Source organism: Archocentrus centrarchus, chromosome 1, assembly GCF_007364275.1.
Source record: "Archocentrus centrarchus isolate MPI-CPG fArcCen1 chromosome 1, fArcCen1, whole genome shotgun sequence".
Classification (NCBI taxonomy): domain Eukaryota; kingdom Metazoa; phylum Chordata; class Actinopteri; order Cichliformes; family Cichlidae; genus Archocentrus; species Archocentrus centrarchus.
This window is the reverse complement of record NC_044346.1, coordinates 1,052,147-1,068,811: the sequence shown is the minus strand read 5'-3', so window position 1 is coordinate 1,068,811 and position 16,665 is coordinate 1,052,147. Positions and strand designations below refer to the sequence as shown.

General features: G+C 46.4%; 1 protein-coding gene across 1 annotated transcript in view; it reads right to left on the bottom strand.

The window, feature by feature from the left end:
- Positions 1–16,665, bottom strand: part of LOC115781268 (microtubule-associated tumor suppressor 1 homolog) — a 65,942-nt gene that overhangs the window by 26,727 nt on the left and 22,550 nt on the right. Inside the window, exons 3-7 of the mRNA XM_030730839.1 lie at positions 15,748–16,188; positions 13,355–13,580; positions 8,787–8,978; positions 4,941–5,162; positions 3,092–3,253 (exon numbers count right to left, since the gene is read on the bottom strand). Coding sequence (XP_030586699.1) covers positions 3,092–3,253; positions 4,941–5,162; positions 8,787–8,978; positions 13,355–13,580; positions 15,748–16,188 — 1,243 coding nt within the window. The remainder of the gene's footprint in view (positions 1–3,091; positions 3,254–4,940; positions 5,163–8,786; positions 8,979–13,354; positions 13,581–15,747; positions 16,189–16,665) is intronic.

The window sequence follows — 16,665 nt, the reverse complement described above, 5'->3', positions numbered from 1 at the left end:
AGCTGCGTGCTTCACCGTCGGCCAGGTCGTAGCAAATCAACCGGGGCAGAAGATGGAGCGAGAGAACGAGGAGGGCGAGATACTCGTGTGTGTGTGAGAGAGAGTGTGTGAGAGAGTGTGTGTGTGTAGGGGGAGGTGAAGACAGAAAATCCTGGTGATGATCACCCATCTGCAGCCAAACACACGGCGAAGCCCCCCATGAACGCCACAGAGGCGTGTGACAAGAATTTACACACAAACAAAGACAAGCATCTATACACTCCCTGTTTTACTGCTGCTTCTAAAGCCTGAATCAACACACACACACACACACACACACACACACACACACACACACACACACACACACACACACACACACACACACACACACACACACACACAGAGGGAGGAGGGATGCTGCAGGGAGGAGGAGGGGGAGTAGGCGGGATCTGAATAATCCCTCCCTCCTCCTCCTCTGCTCTCCCTTCCTCTCTCAGTCTCCATCTAAAGGACAGAGAGCGGCAGAGATGAATCATGTCGAGGTCAAATGTGATGAAAGAAGAAACGCTGTGGAGACCAAAAGGCGGGAGGGGGGTGGTGGGAGGAGCCCCCACCACACACACACACACACACACACACACACGCACACACACACACGCACACACACACACACACGTCTGTGTGTCTCTCAGAGGCAGGTGCCTTATTAGTGCCATTCAGACGCCTGATGAAAAGACGTCTTTGTTTTACACGAAACTGTTCGAGTGCTTCCAAACTGAGTGAAAGGAGCTGAAGATTAAAACTAATCTGGGATAAAATGTTTAAAGTTAACATTAGAAATAAAAGATCCTCAAGATCACTTATTTTACTCTGCGCTCCACACTGCATCATGTTAACAGGAGAATATTTACTCCCTCACATTTGGATTTGTTCCTAAAGGTTGGATCAGAATTATCAGGCTGACACTTATCCTTCACTCCTCTTACCGTCTATAAAGATGTGATCTGTGTGGAGTCTGCAGGTTCTCCCCGTGTCTGCGTGGGTTCTCTCTGGGTCCTCCTGCTGTTTCTAATCTGCCCACAGGTGTGAATGTGTCAGTGCCTGTTTGTCTCTCTGTGTTAGCCCTGCGACAGACTGGGTGTACTGGTCCAGGGTGTACCCTGCCTCTCACCCCACAGCAGCTGGGATACCTTTCAGATGCATGAGATGAGTCTGCACGCTGGTGTCCTCAGAGCTGAACCTCAGAGCGCAGCTTGACTCAGCTGGTGGGCAGTAAACACTTTTCTTTCCTGTAGTGCTACTTTGTGTTCCAGATCTATTTTTACAGAAAACTTTTGTCTGCTGGAAGTTTGCTTTGTGCAGAACATGCAACAAGTACAGACAACATGTGGCTCAACTACAAACTTCAAACTACCCATAAAAAAGTTACAACCAAGCCTTCAAACATAAATATTCTCCTAATGGCACAAGACAGACCATAGCCAATAAAACCAAAGCTGCGTGTCTGTGTGTCTCTGTGTGTGTGTGTGTCAGAATCAATGTCTACATTCAATGGAGACAAAAGGAGCTGCAGAAAGCCACTGAGAGCTTTAAAGGCCCATGCTGCTAACCGCTGTCGCCTGAGGACTGCTGTGGTGAGTGTCAATGAGAGAGAGGTGTATGAATCAAATGCATGTGTGGCCCTTATGAAGTGTAGCTCGCTCCCGCGCGCGTGTTTGTATGCGTGTGTGTGTGTGTGGGGTAATCAAGGCATCATGGGGGTGACAGCACGTCTGAATAAGTGGCTCCCCACAGGCCCCTGAGAGACTTCCAGGCCTGGCCGCAGAGGGGAGGCAGCCAGGCGCCCGGGCCCAGACGAGAGCCACCGCACGCAGGGGGGAGGCTGCGACCACAGGCCCCGGCTTCACGGGGCCCACGGGGAGGAAACCGGCAGAACAGAGGACAGACTCCAGCAAGCTGCTACCAGAGTCATCTCTGATGGTTTAAACTATGATTCTGGAGTGATGTGACATTAAAAGTGTGAAACACTGGCCTGCCTGCACGTTAAAGGGCCAGCAGTCAACAAACATTTTTTCACCCAGTGAACAAACGAGTGTTTACTGGTGGAAAACTCAGTGTTTCAGCTCACTTAGTGGCACCAGAAGATTAACTTAAGTGGGGCTGTGAGGCAAAATGCGACTCCACTCCAAATTCAAAGAACTCTGTGTGTGTGTGTGTGTGTGTGTGTGTGTGTGTGTGTGTGTGTGTGGAAGTGGGTGACATGAGCAGGAGAATAATTAGAGGGAGACTGCAGAAGGATGATAATTATGTTTGCTTAAGCTTCCAGGGTATGAGCTGCAGCCAGCGTGTGTGTGTATGTGTGTTTGTGTACATCCACACACACACATCCAGCAGTGTGTCTCAGTGTTCATGTATGATGTCACTAAATCACTAAAACCTCATGCTATCGGTCTAAATGCTATCGGTGATAGTAAATTAGTCGTGGATGTTCATGTGAGACTTGCGACTGATGGAAAATGTGACCCCGGCTCTTTTTACTGTAGTAAATCAAACCAATGATTGCTGCAGGGCTCTGTCCATTCAGAGAATAAGGAACATGAGGAACATGAGTTCTAAAAACTATTCAGTCACCTGTGCAGCTTTTTCTAAGTCAGCACTACTGAAGCACCATTTGAGCCGAGCGTTGAAGAACTCATGGTGTGTGCTGCAGCCCTGAATGCCAAATGCTCCATCAGCTTATAAATATATTTTGGTAACTGATACGCACCACTGGAAGGCTCACTGGAAGTGAATGCCCTGTGTTATAAATATGGACTCACAGCAGACATGAAGATGTAATCTTTTCCATTGGAGAACAACACCGCATCGGCTCATATACACAAATAACTTTAATAGCACTGCATTACAGACCTGAGTGAAGAAAGCAATCTCTGCAGCCGTCAGGTCAACACGAGCCACCAACAGTACCTGAGGTAACCCTCTCCATTGTAGCTGCTGCCAAGAATCCTGAGATTAACACCGTTTGAGACGCTGACACACCTGCAGCCTTTCACACACAGACACCTCTCTCTCCTCACCAGCACGCAGGGAGCCGAACGACCTCTCGTACCTGTGCTGTTCAGCCGGCTGAGTCTCGCCGAGCCGCTGCGCTGTAACGGATACTGCGTCGCCTGCTTTGCGATCCCCTGACCGGCTGCAGGGCTCGACTTCGCCACACCGGCAGCTGCCGTCTTCGCCGTGTTCTGGTTGGTGACCGCCGGGGCTTTCAGACCTGCGGAGGGGACGCAGAAGTAGTCAAAGCCCATTTCCTTTTCCCGAGGGGACGACCAGACTGTGCTGCCAGCTGCTGAGTCACAAAGCTGAACCTCTGAGTCAGTTTATGACCAGCAAACTGTTTTATTTTCCTCTCTTTTCATTCAGTTCTCAGTGTTTAACTGCTAGTTTTTACCCTGCTGCTCACTCCTCGTGTCCCTCCTGTTCCCCCTGTAATAGGATCACATGTATTATCCAGACTCTGACCCAGACAGGACAAACCGCAAACATCTGTCCATCGGTTTCCTGCAGGCCAAAGGAAAAGTACCAGGCTCTGTGGAATTAAACCAACCTGCATGCACTTAATACAAAAACATCACTGTTAACAGAGGCAGAAAAGGTGAGAGGGCCTAAAATGCACAGTAAACACAGAGCGTGCGACCAGTTATGATGTCTGTCAGGAAACGATGGAGCCGAGTTTCACAAAACCTGGAAAAGAGGTGCTCTGGTAAAGGAAGCGGTAGCACCATTTAGCTGCAAATCTGCACCCGTTTCTGCAAACAGGTCATTAGGAGTGGTGAATAACACAATCACCATGAGCCCTGAAAAATGACACAAAACTACAGAGCTGAATTTCATCAAGCAGCAGCAGCAGGACGACACCTTACGTGACCTTGACTTTTGACCTTGACCTCCAGGAGGTGATTTCAGCATGATGTCTCGTTATGGAGAATAATCATGCAAGGTTTTTGGTCATAAGCTTTCTAACCATGAAGTTTGGTAAGTGTCGGCTGACACTGACGCTCACTTACCATCCTCAACCTTCAGGGTTACCTCTGAAAACACAGCAGTAACTTTATGAAACGTCAAGGTCAGAACTATGAGGGAGGGAAAATACTCACAGAATGATTATTTTCCTTTTAAAATGAAGTCCTAAATTAAGAGCATTTTTGGGGGAGAAAATAAGGAACAACGTGCTGCTAGAGCAGAGGGTCTGATCAAATTAAAGCTCTCTTTGCAGTCAGATTAAATGTAAATTAAACAACAAGGGCCTTTTGTGTCACACTAGGTTAATGAAATCACTGTATGTAAGGGGCAAAAGACTCAGAAATATGAATGACTAACAGGGAGCGCGCTGAAGTCAGGTTTCAGTTTTTAATTTACTCTGAAATAAACTTTAATCATTTGTGTGTTTCGGTCTGCGCTCTTTGTTCCAGGAAAAAAACAACACATTTTTTATATATTTGACTTTCCTCAGTTAGTTAAAAAAAGAAATCTGAAAATGGGGCATGAAATAAAGCACAGACAGAGCTGCTGCTGCTCTGAAGATTTACTCTCTTGTTTTCAGCTGTTTGCTCTTCTGAGGAGCTTTGAGGATGTAATTCTGCCTAAACTGAGGTTTCCTTTGTCAGAACTTTCCTTCCTGTTTTGGAGGGTTAAATTATAGCTTTCAAAGATAAACTACAATCTTCTGCCACCAACAAATATGACAAACACGGTGGAGGAAATCTTACCGACAGTTTGGTGTGGAAACAGGAAAAACAAACCTGAACCTCAGTGCTGATGGATGAAGCTGAAACTTTAATGACTGATCACCCACATTTGTCTTTGAGTTAAATACGACTCCCAATTTTTCTGCATTTTGTCTGCTTGAAATGTCAAAGTTAAAGAGTAAACTGATGATAAAGCGGAGTTTGGTCCCTCACCGGTAGCAGAGCTCCTGGCCTGCAGAGACAGAGCTCTGCTCCTCAAGGCGGGAGGCTTTGGAGCAGCAGTGGTGGGGCTGCTTGTAACTGCGTCACTGGGAGTACTGGTGCTGGTGGAGACGGGAGGCTTTGCTGTGCTCTGGCTGCCCACAGAAAGCGCGGCTCTGCTGGGCTGCTCGTCTGGTATGGCCCCTGCTGCTGCTGCTGGAGCTCCTGGAGATACTGATGAGAGAAAACACAGGAGATTTTATTCATATTTATTTATAAAATACTGGGTGACTGACACTGTATAAGAAATGAACATAAGGCTGTGGTGCTGTATGGGACGACAGATTCTCAAACTAATTTTTACAGCAAGTTTTCATCAAGTCCTCTCCTCCATTCATATAGATAATAATCCTCTGGCACATCAGAACACAGGGGTACCCATGGGTCACCCATCCAAACCCTGCAGGGTATTTCTGTAATGCCCCAGAGATGAGGATGCTGTTATCGGTCTGAGGTACTTCTTACTGCTTTCATACTAACAGGAGAGATCAGAAATAAAAGCATGCGGGGGTGTCTGAATGTGGGTGAATCAAAGCTGACAGTTATTAAAATGAATGAGAGTCAGATCTGTGGATCACGTCTCTCTGCGGTTGCAGGCGCTTAATGACGAGGTCGCAAAAGAAACGACCAGAACCACGAAAGAAAACCAGCTCCTCCTCCTTACTGAGCACTGATTAGCAGCTGTGTGTGTGTGTGTGTGTGTGTGTGCGCTGCTCCCAGACAGTCTATGCTAACAAAGCTAGCTAGCATTGGCTGATATCCTGTCATCTAAACACGGTCACTTCTGCTCCAACAAGACGGCAGACATGAACTTGTGCTGAATTATAGCTTTCAAAGATAACCGGCCATCTCCCGAGTCCAGAAACCAGTTGCACATAGCGCAGTAGCCATGCCCATCTTTTATGTACAGTCTGAGTGCTTGCGGAGCTCCACTGTTTACGACAAGTCTGCAGCACAGGAAGCAAATTAGAATCACAACTAAGGAGACTGTGGGCGTGAAACGGTTTGTGAAACGCAATGGCTGGAAAATTAAACAACAAGCTCATCATTTTTGACTCCCAGTCAATGAACTTTATATTTTTTATTGAAAGACAGGAATATTTTAAGTCCCTAAACATCATCTGGGCTTTAATGAGTGTGTGTGTGTGTATTAGCTCCTCTCCACAGCTGGGCAGATCAGACTTCTCCAGTGAGTTCCAGAGGCTCAAACATCTCCTGATGCTTCTTGCCTAACGCAAGACCCGAGGGCAGAGTTATGATTAGCATGCTGATACCTGTTGTCTGCTTTTTGCTCTTGAAATGGCGCACACACACACACACACACACACACACACACACACACACACACACACACACACACACACACACACACACACACACACACACACACACACACAAAAGCACAGTGATGATGCTCTGCAGCGGCTTTCAGCTAACAGACAGCAGAGGAACAGTGACTTCTGTTGTTTCACTGTGGGCTCTGGTAAAAGATTATTTTTATTCTTTCTCTATAATTAAAAACTGATCCGGACCTGCAGGAAAACAACAGGACAGGGAAGCACACGAGGTCTGCAGAGGAGAAAATAAAAACAGCTTTCAAGTTTGACCAGCAGCACAGGCGGCGTCTCACCAGGACAGAAAACCGCGCGTGTCCACGGGTTTTAGTCAATCTACCAAAAAGTTGAGACGCCACATTAAGAACTGATTCAAAGCTACAATAATAATGATTCACGCTGCCTGGACTCAAGTATTTCATTGTCCTCTGTTATCCAGCTGGCCTGCATGTTAGTGAAGCTGACCGTGTGATGCTGTAACTAACAGTGTGGAGGTGGACCAACACCAACGCTCCTCTCTGATAAGACTAAATATTACCATGGTAACAATAAGTGATCTCTAACCATGTGTTTCTGTGCTGCACTGAAGGCTGGAGACCTTCATACTTCCCTGCAGGAATTAAAAACAGCATTTAAAACTAGAAGCACTCTGAAAGCTCAAACCTCCACCGAGGCAGCGCCCTCTCTGGGCTGTATTTCCTTTAAGGGATATTCATTTTGTTTTCTTTGTTCTTTTTAAAGTAGTTACAGTGTACCAAGTACACATGTGCCCCAGACTCCAAACTATCACAGGAACAACAACACGGACGTCGTGTTCCCAGCTGTGTTCATGTCTGCAGAGTCTACTGAAGGCTCGAGGCAGCGGTCGGAGACATCCAACACTGAACATCAACCCTGAATTGAGTCCCCGGATCCAGGAGGACTTCTGGAGCCAAATGAGTTTGTGAGATTCTGCTGAAAACGTCCATTTTTTCTTATATGAGTCTGATACGAAACTGAGAGGACAGACACAAAATGTACAGTCTTACGTCAGAATCTTGTGAGTAAATCTGTGTTTGTGAGGCTGCCTCTTTCATTTGTGTTTTTCCCTTTTCTGTATCCAGCTGGTTTCTGGTGTGTAGGTGTTCAGGTCAGTCTAAAACCTGCCTTTCAGTGCCCGGCATCTTCAAGCTATCAGAATTAACTGTTATATTTTGAGGGCGACTCATTTATTGACCGATTTATTGCATTTCTGTCATTTTAAATGTATTAGAAATGAGTCCAACTTAAAGGATAATTCCTCATATTTTCATGCGCTTTGTCCCACTGCATTAATGTGCGATTTTCTCTAAATGTTTCACGCTAACTTCAGCGCATCAGAGGGAAACGCGCAGCTTTCCAAAGAAGGCAGAAACAGGAGGATCACAGGACGTCTGTGCTGCTGCCAACTGCACAGAGCAGGACGTTCTCAGGGCACACTTGGAAAACCTCTGTATCCACAGATGAGAGGAATTCCAGCTGTGGAAATCCAACTAATGGCCAGTAAAAGTTGATAGATCAAGTAGAAGATCATTTTATGTGCTGGATATCTGGTTTGCTACGAGCTCTGCAGCACCAGTGAAGGCTAAACAGGACGTTATGGACAGCCTCACGCAGCAGAGGTGGCCATAAAGACACAGATACATGAATGGGAAATAAATCAGTCACCATGAACTCAGAGGCTCAGTTACTCTCGGTCCTCTCCGCTCTCTGAATCTTCCTGCGGATCATAAAAGCGCTCCACACAGACTAAAGTCGGCAGATGAAGATGATCCTGATGTTTATAAGCATTTATGGCCGTAAAGCAGGAGACAGACACAGCCTCTTTTTGACTGTGAGTCAAACTAAGTCCTGATGTGAACCCTGTTCTGAGATCAGGTTCTCCTGTAGCTGCTGCTGATGGACGCGGCAACAAACATCAGCGACTTTCAGCCTTTTATCTGCAGCTCAGAGAAAATAAACAGCTCAGTAAAAGGTGCAGAGAAATGAACGCTGCAGACGACACGGATCATCTGTGATCTCAATCCTCAACAGATGTGCTCCTTGACCTTCACTGAGGAAGACAGGATATGCACACACACACACACACACACACACACACACACACACACACACACACACACACACACACACACACACACACACACACACACACACAGGATGAGCAAAGGTGATGACAGAGTGGACCTGCCTGTGGATATTTCATTTTAACAGCCTGTTTATGCAACAATGGTCACGAATGTCAGCTCATCTTAGCAGCTGTGTGTGTACATTTTTGTCTCTGACACATACACACACACATACACACACACACACAGAGTGGAAAAGAGAGGAAGTTAAGTCATTCAGAGGGAAACCACACCAAAGAAAACTACCTCTGATGATGCACAGAAAGTGTGTGTCAGGCAACACACACACACACACACACACACACACACACACCTACCTTTGCCTGTGACTCCATTGTTCTCGTTACTTCCCAGCGAGGAGGAGCTAAGGCTTGTGGGTAACCCTTTAACAGGAAGTTTTGAGGCAGTGGTGGGTGCGGCAGGTCGCCCCGCTGACCCTGACTGCTGATTGGCTGTTGGTTTAGCCGCTGTGGAACCAGGGGCTGCACTGGTGCGGGGTTTCGGGATACCTGGGAGAAAGAAAAGAAAGGAAAATAAAGAAAACGAGTTTGGAAATTATATGTGGAGTTGTGTATAAGGTGTGAATGTGAGATCAGCTAAACCAGGTACAGCTGCTGAGTCTTTTTTAAAGGCTTTAAAAATCTCCCATGTGTTATGTTCATGCACCTTTTAATTGTTCAGCTTAGTTTAAATCCAAACCAGAGTCTCAGAAATGTATCGCTGTTTGCACCTTCAGTCCACTTTTCACCTAACCCTGTCTCACAAACCTGCAGCAGAAACAATAATGAACCTTGACCTTTCAACCTATGTGGCTAATAAAGAGAATAATCTGAGTCAGTGTGAGATCCTTCCATCAGTCAGCAGGGGGGCGCTTCCTTTACGCTCACTCATTTCTGGGAAATTTCAGGAGAGTCAGGGTGGGATATTTTCGTTGTACAGTCAGGTCCATAACTATTTGGACATGACTGCTGTTGTAATTTTGCTCCTGTGGATTATAATATCAAACAATAATAAGCAGAAAGCACTTGAAGTGCAGACTTAGGTTTTAAGTAAGGTATTGCAGTAACAGTTTAGTAACTGCAGCCACTTTGACACACAGTCCTGTGTGTGAGCGGGATGCTGCTGCGGCACACGCTGCAGTTCTACAGTTGTGAAAATGAGGAGCCCAACGTCTCAAACTCATTTTTGTGGACTGAATCACACATTCTTTCCAGAGACCAAAGCAGAATGGATTCCCCTGAGAGCCATGCCGCCCTCCTCTTCACGCCAAACCAAGGACACGAGACGCTCAGGAAGTGAATGCAAGTGAACAATCCAGCGGCGCTGAGTGGGCCAGGCGGAGACTGAAGGCCGCAGCACAAAGAAACGCCAGTGAAAAAGGAGCAAAATGTTAAGTGACAAACAGAGAGCTCAGTTTTAGTTTTAATGAGGACAGAGGGAAAGATTTCAAACATCTGTAGCACCATCCACTCCAAATCCAGCATTCTGGATCCAAACACAATCCCAGATCTCCTGCGTACGAGGCGTGAGAGAATAAAGGCATCTTTTAAGAAGCGCACAAAGAATCCCCACAATGCCTCTTCAGGTTGGTATGAAGCAGCCCCGGTCCCACTAACACGCTGACTCCTCTGACTCCAGCTCACTCAAAGTCCATTTTGTCTCCACTGAAATCAAATCTTTGCACTTTCACAGGCAACAATTTGCTCCATTATTTGCAACTCGTTTTCCCTGATTCAAAGTTTCTCCTGATTTCATACAAACATGGGGGGGGGGGGGGGGGGGGGGGGTTACATATGTTCACTGCAGTTGCCTCACATTAACACACAGAAACACACAGCAGTAGAACTTGTAGTGCGACTGAAGCCAGCAGGAAACATCTGGCTTCATTTGGTTTCAGTTTGGAGGAAACAGCAGCCAGAGGAAAGCAGCTGGATTCTGTTACCTAAGAAATGGATGTTCGGTAAGAGCCGGCTCACGGCAGACAGTCCTCGTGTTTACTACTGACACAGAGAACCTGAGCAGTACACACTGGCTACACTCCCAATGCAATCCCCGCATCCACCCGAGGTGCATGAAGGCACCAACAGGAGCTTTCCTTTTTAGAAACAGCTCCTGGTCTGAGATGCATGACCCCTCGATATTAAAGAAACAAAGTTAACTCTCTCCCATCCTGCTTTATCGACCTCTGTTTGCAGGTCTGAGTGATAAAACAGTGCTTACAGTGCAATATACCAGTCTATAATTAAGAAATGACAGAAGTTTAATTATGGTTATGTATTTTATGTATGATATGCAAATGCAGAAAAAAACGCTGGTAATGCTCCAAGAGAAAGGACTGCGTCCACAAGAAAGTTCACCTTCAGTAGTTTGAGATATTTTGGCCTTTAATAAACTGACAGAACAGCGTGCACTCCAAACTGAGCCATCCAAGGCCATCCAAACACGTCCAACTGTTAAAAACATGCAAAAAGTCAGAAACTAGAGTCCAAACGAGTGTGGGCAGGTCATGTTTCAGGCCAGCAACTGCAGTTTCCTGTGCTGCGCCTTTAAACTTCAATAATGTCTTAAAATTAATTGATGCAACAAAGACTCCAAACTGAAAACCATCATCCCGGTGAGCCGGGAGCGGCAGGTATTATTGGCAATTTTTTAACAATTAAACAAAAAGAGAGCGTGCTCGAGTGTGAGAACGAGGCCGTGTGTGACAGACGTCCTCATGCTGTTTATTTTGAATGTTCAGTCACTCCCTCCTCGGGTCGTTCCTCCCCGCTGCTGCTTTTTACTCCGACCCGCTCGTCTGATCGGGTTTCATTCAGCAGACTTCAGGTTTGTAAACTCCAGACTCCACTTAACTTTCACTGATGTCATCAGCCTCAGGACCCGCTTACATTTACCAAGCTACGCTCGAAATGAGCAGCCGAGGACATGTGATGCCTGATTTTTAGTTAGAACAGCTTACTCATGAATCTTGCTGTATTTCAAGACAAATTTCTATATAAAATGCAGAAAAATCTAATGTTTTTGATACTGTATATTTCCTAATTATATTACAGGCTGCAAAGAAACTGTCAGCACTCAGAAGTATGGAGTTTGAGAGCTCATTGATGTACTACAGCTCTGCAGGTATCGCTGTTGGATCTAAACCTTCTCAATAAATGTGTCTCCTGCTTCGTGGATACCTGCCTCAGGTGTTCCAGAGCACTCAAAGCTCGGGTGGCGCAATGAAATCCAATTAAGAGTTAAAACAGAAGAATTACCTTCACCTTACAAAAAGCTTGAGCATAGATCCAGACACACGGGCGAAAGAAAGCGACCAAAATAGAATCAAGCAGCTACACAACTACATCAGCTGTCTGCTCCCGAAAATTATGGATTGATCAATAATTAACTTGTAAAATGCAGTTGCTGAATATTGTGACAAAGTGGCTCTTTGTTTTTTGTTGTGTTGAGCTAGAGTGCAGAGTTGTGTGCAGACTGACAGATTAAAGTTCACAGGCTCCACAGAGAGGACGATCGCAGCCACAGTGACGTCACCCACTCCACAGGAGGACGTCCCAGAGGCTCAACCTGAGCCTCTGCATCATGAGCACTCTCACAGCAGCACCTGATTAATTCTCCTTTCAGGATCATCATTTATAAAATGAACAACATGCTGTATTCAAGAAGAATTAAAACTAGACTGACCATAAACTCACTGGGAAAGTGTTTACTTCAGAGTCCCGCCCCCTGCTGGCAATTAAAATAATGCAGGTTTACGGCACATCTGCACTGGCTCCAACTTTTAGACCTGGAAGCTATGGCCATTCTTTATATACAGTCAATCATCATGTATCAGTAGTGAGTTAACCCCCCCACATACACACACACACACACACACACACACACACACACACACACACACACACACACACAAAAGTATCCTTTCATGGAGATTTTAGTGTTCGGGTCCAAAGATGTCCGTTTGTTCCTGAATGTGAGCAAAGAGGACAGACAAACTTTTGTCCAGCAGAATGTGACCTTTACAAGGACAGCGCCCGGATTTCCACACAAATATTCCACAATATGCACATCGCCATTTTCAGCTATGTAAATGACACGTTGCAGCACAATGATTCTGGAAAACAAGCTGCTCTCTCACGCGCACGCACACACGCACACACACACACGCACGCACACACACACGCACACACACACACAGAATTACAGGCTACTGGATGCCAAGCAGAGGACACAACACTGTTTAAGTCGAACATCTCAACATCAGCAGTTTACACTGTATTCACTAACACAGAGACGTGGGTCACTATGAAAGGTACACAAACATGCACAACGACAAACAGGAAACAAACACCAGTATGAAACAAAACCAGCTCATCAGCTGCATGCACGCACACGCAGGCAGTAACTGTGCACGCCTGTCCATCAGTGACACGCTCACTCACTGCTTGGTGTCTGTGTGTGTGTGTGTGTGTGCGTGTATGTGTGTGTGTGTGTGTGTGTGCGTGTGCGTGTGCGTGTGCGTGTGTGTGTGTGTGTGTGTGTGCCAGGCCTGTAAAACAGTATGTGTGCACAGTGGTATGTGGATTTTAAGTTGCAGCTCTACAATGTCAGCCTGCTCATTTCCTGAGTCTGCTTCAGGGACGACTCTGGGACTCTCTCCCATCTCACACACACACACACACACACACACACACACACACACACACACACACACACACACACACACACACACACACACACACACACGAGCTGATATGACTGACAGTGGGACAGAGTGAGCCATGTGTGTAACCTGTCCATGTGCAGCTTGCTGTTGTGTTGACTGTCCAGCTATCTGTGCTCAAACAGCTCCTGTTTGTGTGTCTGCTTAGAGGCAGAAACTCACCCTGGCTCTGACTTTGGCTCTGTCTCACTCTGGTTGGAGATCCACTCCCAGCACTTTGTCCACCTTCTCCCAGTGTGGAGCCATCAGTCTGGGCTTGCCTGGGTCCAGGGCTTCCCTGACCTGGAGGTCCAGTCCCCGAGCCCGGAGCTGGTCCTGAGGGCCCCTTATCCACTCTGGTGCCTCTCCCCTGGTGCCTGGTGTTGGGTCCCAGCTTGGAGGAGACTTTCTGTAAGAAGAGCTGACGTTTAGTGACAGCATCCCAGCCGAGGCGCCCCAGCTCGGAGCTGCGCACTGAGACCATGGTGTTAGCCATTCCCTGCTCGGAGTCAGAAATGTGGAGGGAAGTGAGGGAAACAGTGAAGGAGGGGAGGAGTGACAGCGAGAGTTTTAAAACAGAAGGGGAGGAGGAAGAGAGGGAGAAGGAAAGGAGGAGGGAAACTGGGAGTGTGCTGCAACTACAAGAAGGGCAAAAACAGTTGCCATTGTGTTGTACATTTCCCTCGAGAATCCCAGCTCGGGCCTGGCCAAGATTTTTTTCTTTCCCCACCCCCACCCCTCCATGTTCCTCCCCCTCTGAGCACACATGGAGCGAGTTTATGATGAAGGTCTGGCATCTTTCTCTGTCTCCAAAGAAAATGTTTCTTTCTTTTTAAATCTAAAAGCTACATGCCTACCCCTTTCTACAAACTGTTGCTCAGCTGCCAACAGAGCAGGAGAGCTTGACACTGTTCACAAATTTATTCTTATTCTGGAGTGTTTGACTCCTCAGATCCTAAATCTCAGAGCAGCAGGCCCTGAGCTTGAGCAGAAATCAGCGTAGCTTGTAGCCTACTTCAGTTTTCAGCCATGCCAAGAGGCTGAGCCCGTGGATTACTTCAGCATACCAGTTCACACTAAATCATGTGTTAACATGCATGCTGGCAGCACAACTGATTGTCTGGTAATGCATGAAAAGATGGATTGCAACGCACACGTGCAGCACCATTTTTTTCATTACTGGCAAATTAAACTCTCAGTCCCGGTTTGTGTAGGACATTGAGATTTATTTATGTATTTGCATTTTTGGCCACAGCAGCTTTTATCAGCAGTGAAGAGAGACAGGAAATGGGGGAAGATACAGGGGAAGACACGCGGGCAAATTGGCGACAGGCCGGGACTCGAGCCTGCGACGCCCGCACCGCAACACGGCATACGGTATGTGTGCAGTGGCCGGCTTCATCACTAAGCCACCCGGGTGCCCTGGACATTGAGATATTTAAAGGACAATAAGATCCTGCTTGTAACTACTTCAACCTTTAAAGCAGCAGTTCATTCCAAAGTTGTCTCTCTGCCTTCTCTTAAACAGACTTAACTCACTGGCACTCATCTTGTGGTGTGCAAAACTCCAAAAAAATGCATTGAAAAACATAACAAATAAAAATAATAGTAATAAGCAGCAGCAATGTCCTTCCCAGAAATGCACATCAGTCTGCAGAAGGGAGCGTGCAGCTCGCCGGTGCAGACAGTAGAAAGAAAACAGTTCCTACATGAAATTGCTTACAACAAAGTTTACAGATATGACCAAAGTCACACTGTTATTCAGTTATTTTAAACTGGCAAAAAGGGGAAAGTGCAGATTAGTTCTATTATATACAAAAAAAGCCACACAACTCTCACCAAAATTTTTGATTATGTGGTGACGTTTCCCTTTAAAAATAAAGACTCATGCACAGGTTGCCGTGCACAGCAGGGTTTCACAGGTATTTGCCCCCACCCCCCACCCCCCGGGGCGGCCTATGACAGAATCCACTGGGGCAGGTTTTAAACCCGTCACAGGCTCAATACAGCTTCAAAAACACATACCAGAGATGGAGCACGCTCACTGTGCACATACCACTCCCTGCTTTAAAACAGCGTGCACGCTCATACTGTCACTACTTCTTACAAATCAACAGCGGCTCAGCTTTGGGCATGTGGTTTTAAAGTTTAAGTTTTAAACTGCCTCACCTGGATGTGTAAATTTACACACAGTTTCACTGCATGCTTTTTAAGAGGAACTGAAAGTAAAACTGATTTGTTGCAACCTGAGCTCATGTTACACAGACTGGTCAGACTGAAAATGCCTCCATACTGTGCATGAATCGAGTCCCTGGACCTAGAAGGAGATCTGGAGGTGAATTAGGACATGATGAGCCCTTCTCTGTCCTCTCATCCTTCCTCACAAACACTGGGATGCATCACTGCAGAGGATGCCAACAACATGCACATGCTGTCTTGAGTTATGCATAACTCAAGTCTAAAGAGTTATGGGATCCTTGCTGGCATTTGTGTGCAAAATGACATTTGAAAATGTCAGCTGTGGCTAAACTGGGCCTGAGGCACAGGAGTGCAGTTCATTTATTCTTCATACTCACCCTGGTAGGAGTTTGTGGTTTCTCCACAGCGGTTCCTGACAATAAAGCCTCTCCTGTGCACTCCGTTTGCTCCCCCACAGATTCCTCATTTGGGCATTTTGTTTCCTCATCATCAGATTTTCCATGTTTACCAGGCACATCCTGCTCAGCCTTCCTGGGAGCATTTAGGTGTTTTTCCCCAGCAACCTCAGACCCCAGAGAGCTGGTTGAAGTGGACAGTGTTCGACTGACGGCTAAACTCTTCTTCTGTGGTACGGCAGGGTCACCGGCTGCTGTCCTGTGATTGGTCTTAAGGCTGCTGTTCTTTCCTCTGTTAGGTTTCAGCACAACAGCCACTTTGACCGGCCCTGCAGATGACCTCTGCCTTTTACCTCCGTCAGCAGTCGGCACTTCCTCCTTTCTCAGAACAGCTCTCTTCCCATTGGGTGGGGCAGATTTGTTCTGAGTAGAAGACACATTTTAAATGTTAGAAGAGACAGCTTCATATCACCTGGTAAACAGCTGACTTTTGTTTGGGTCACAAGGTTTTGTGGGGTATGAAATTGATTAGATTATTCCTGCTAATTCACTTGATGTGAGAGCACCTACAGACCCCATCCCTCCCGGACAAACTTGCCTTCATTTCTAGGTTAAGTAATAAATGACTCCTCCCTTTGCCTCGCTCAGCTGGGGTGCAACAAAAGCACATTTTTTATGTGATGTAACATGAAATTCAGTGACCATCACTCCTGTGTTCAAGGGCTCAATTCTGCAGAAGGCACTCCCTTTTCTTTCTACTCTGGTAAGAGATGCATTACACCGCTCTGTGAAGGTAGCAGTAACCACCAGTAAACTTCAGTTTCTTTTCTTTTTTTTTAAATTCTGCAGTTCAGTCTGTCTCCACTTAGTGAAGCTTGCATGATGGGTCCATTTCTAAAA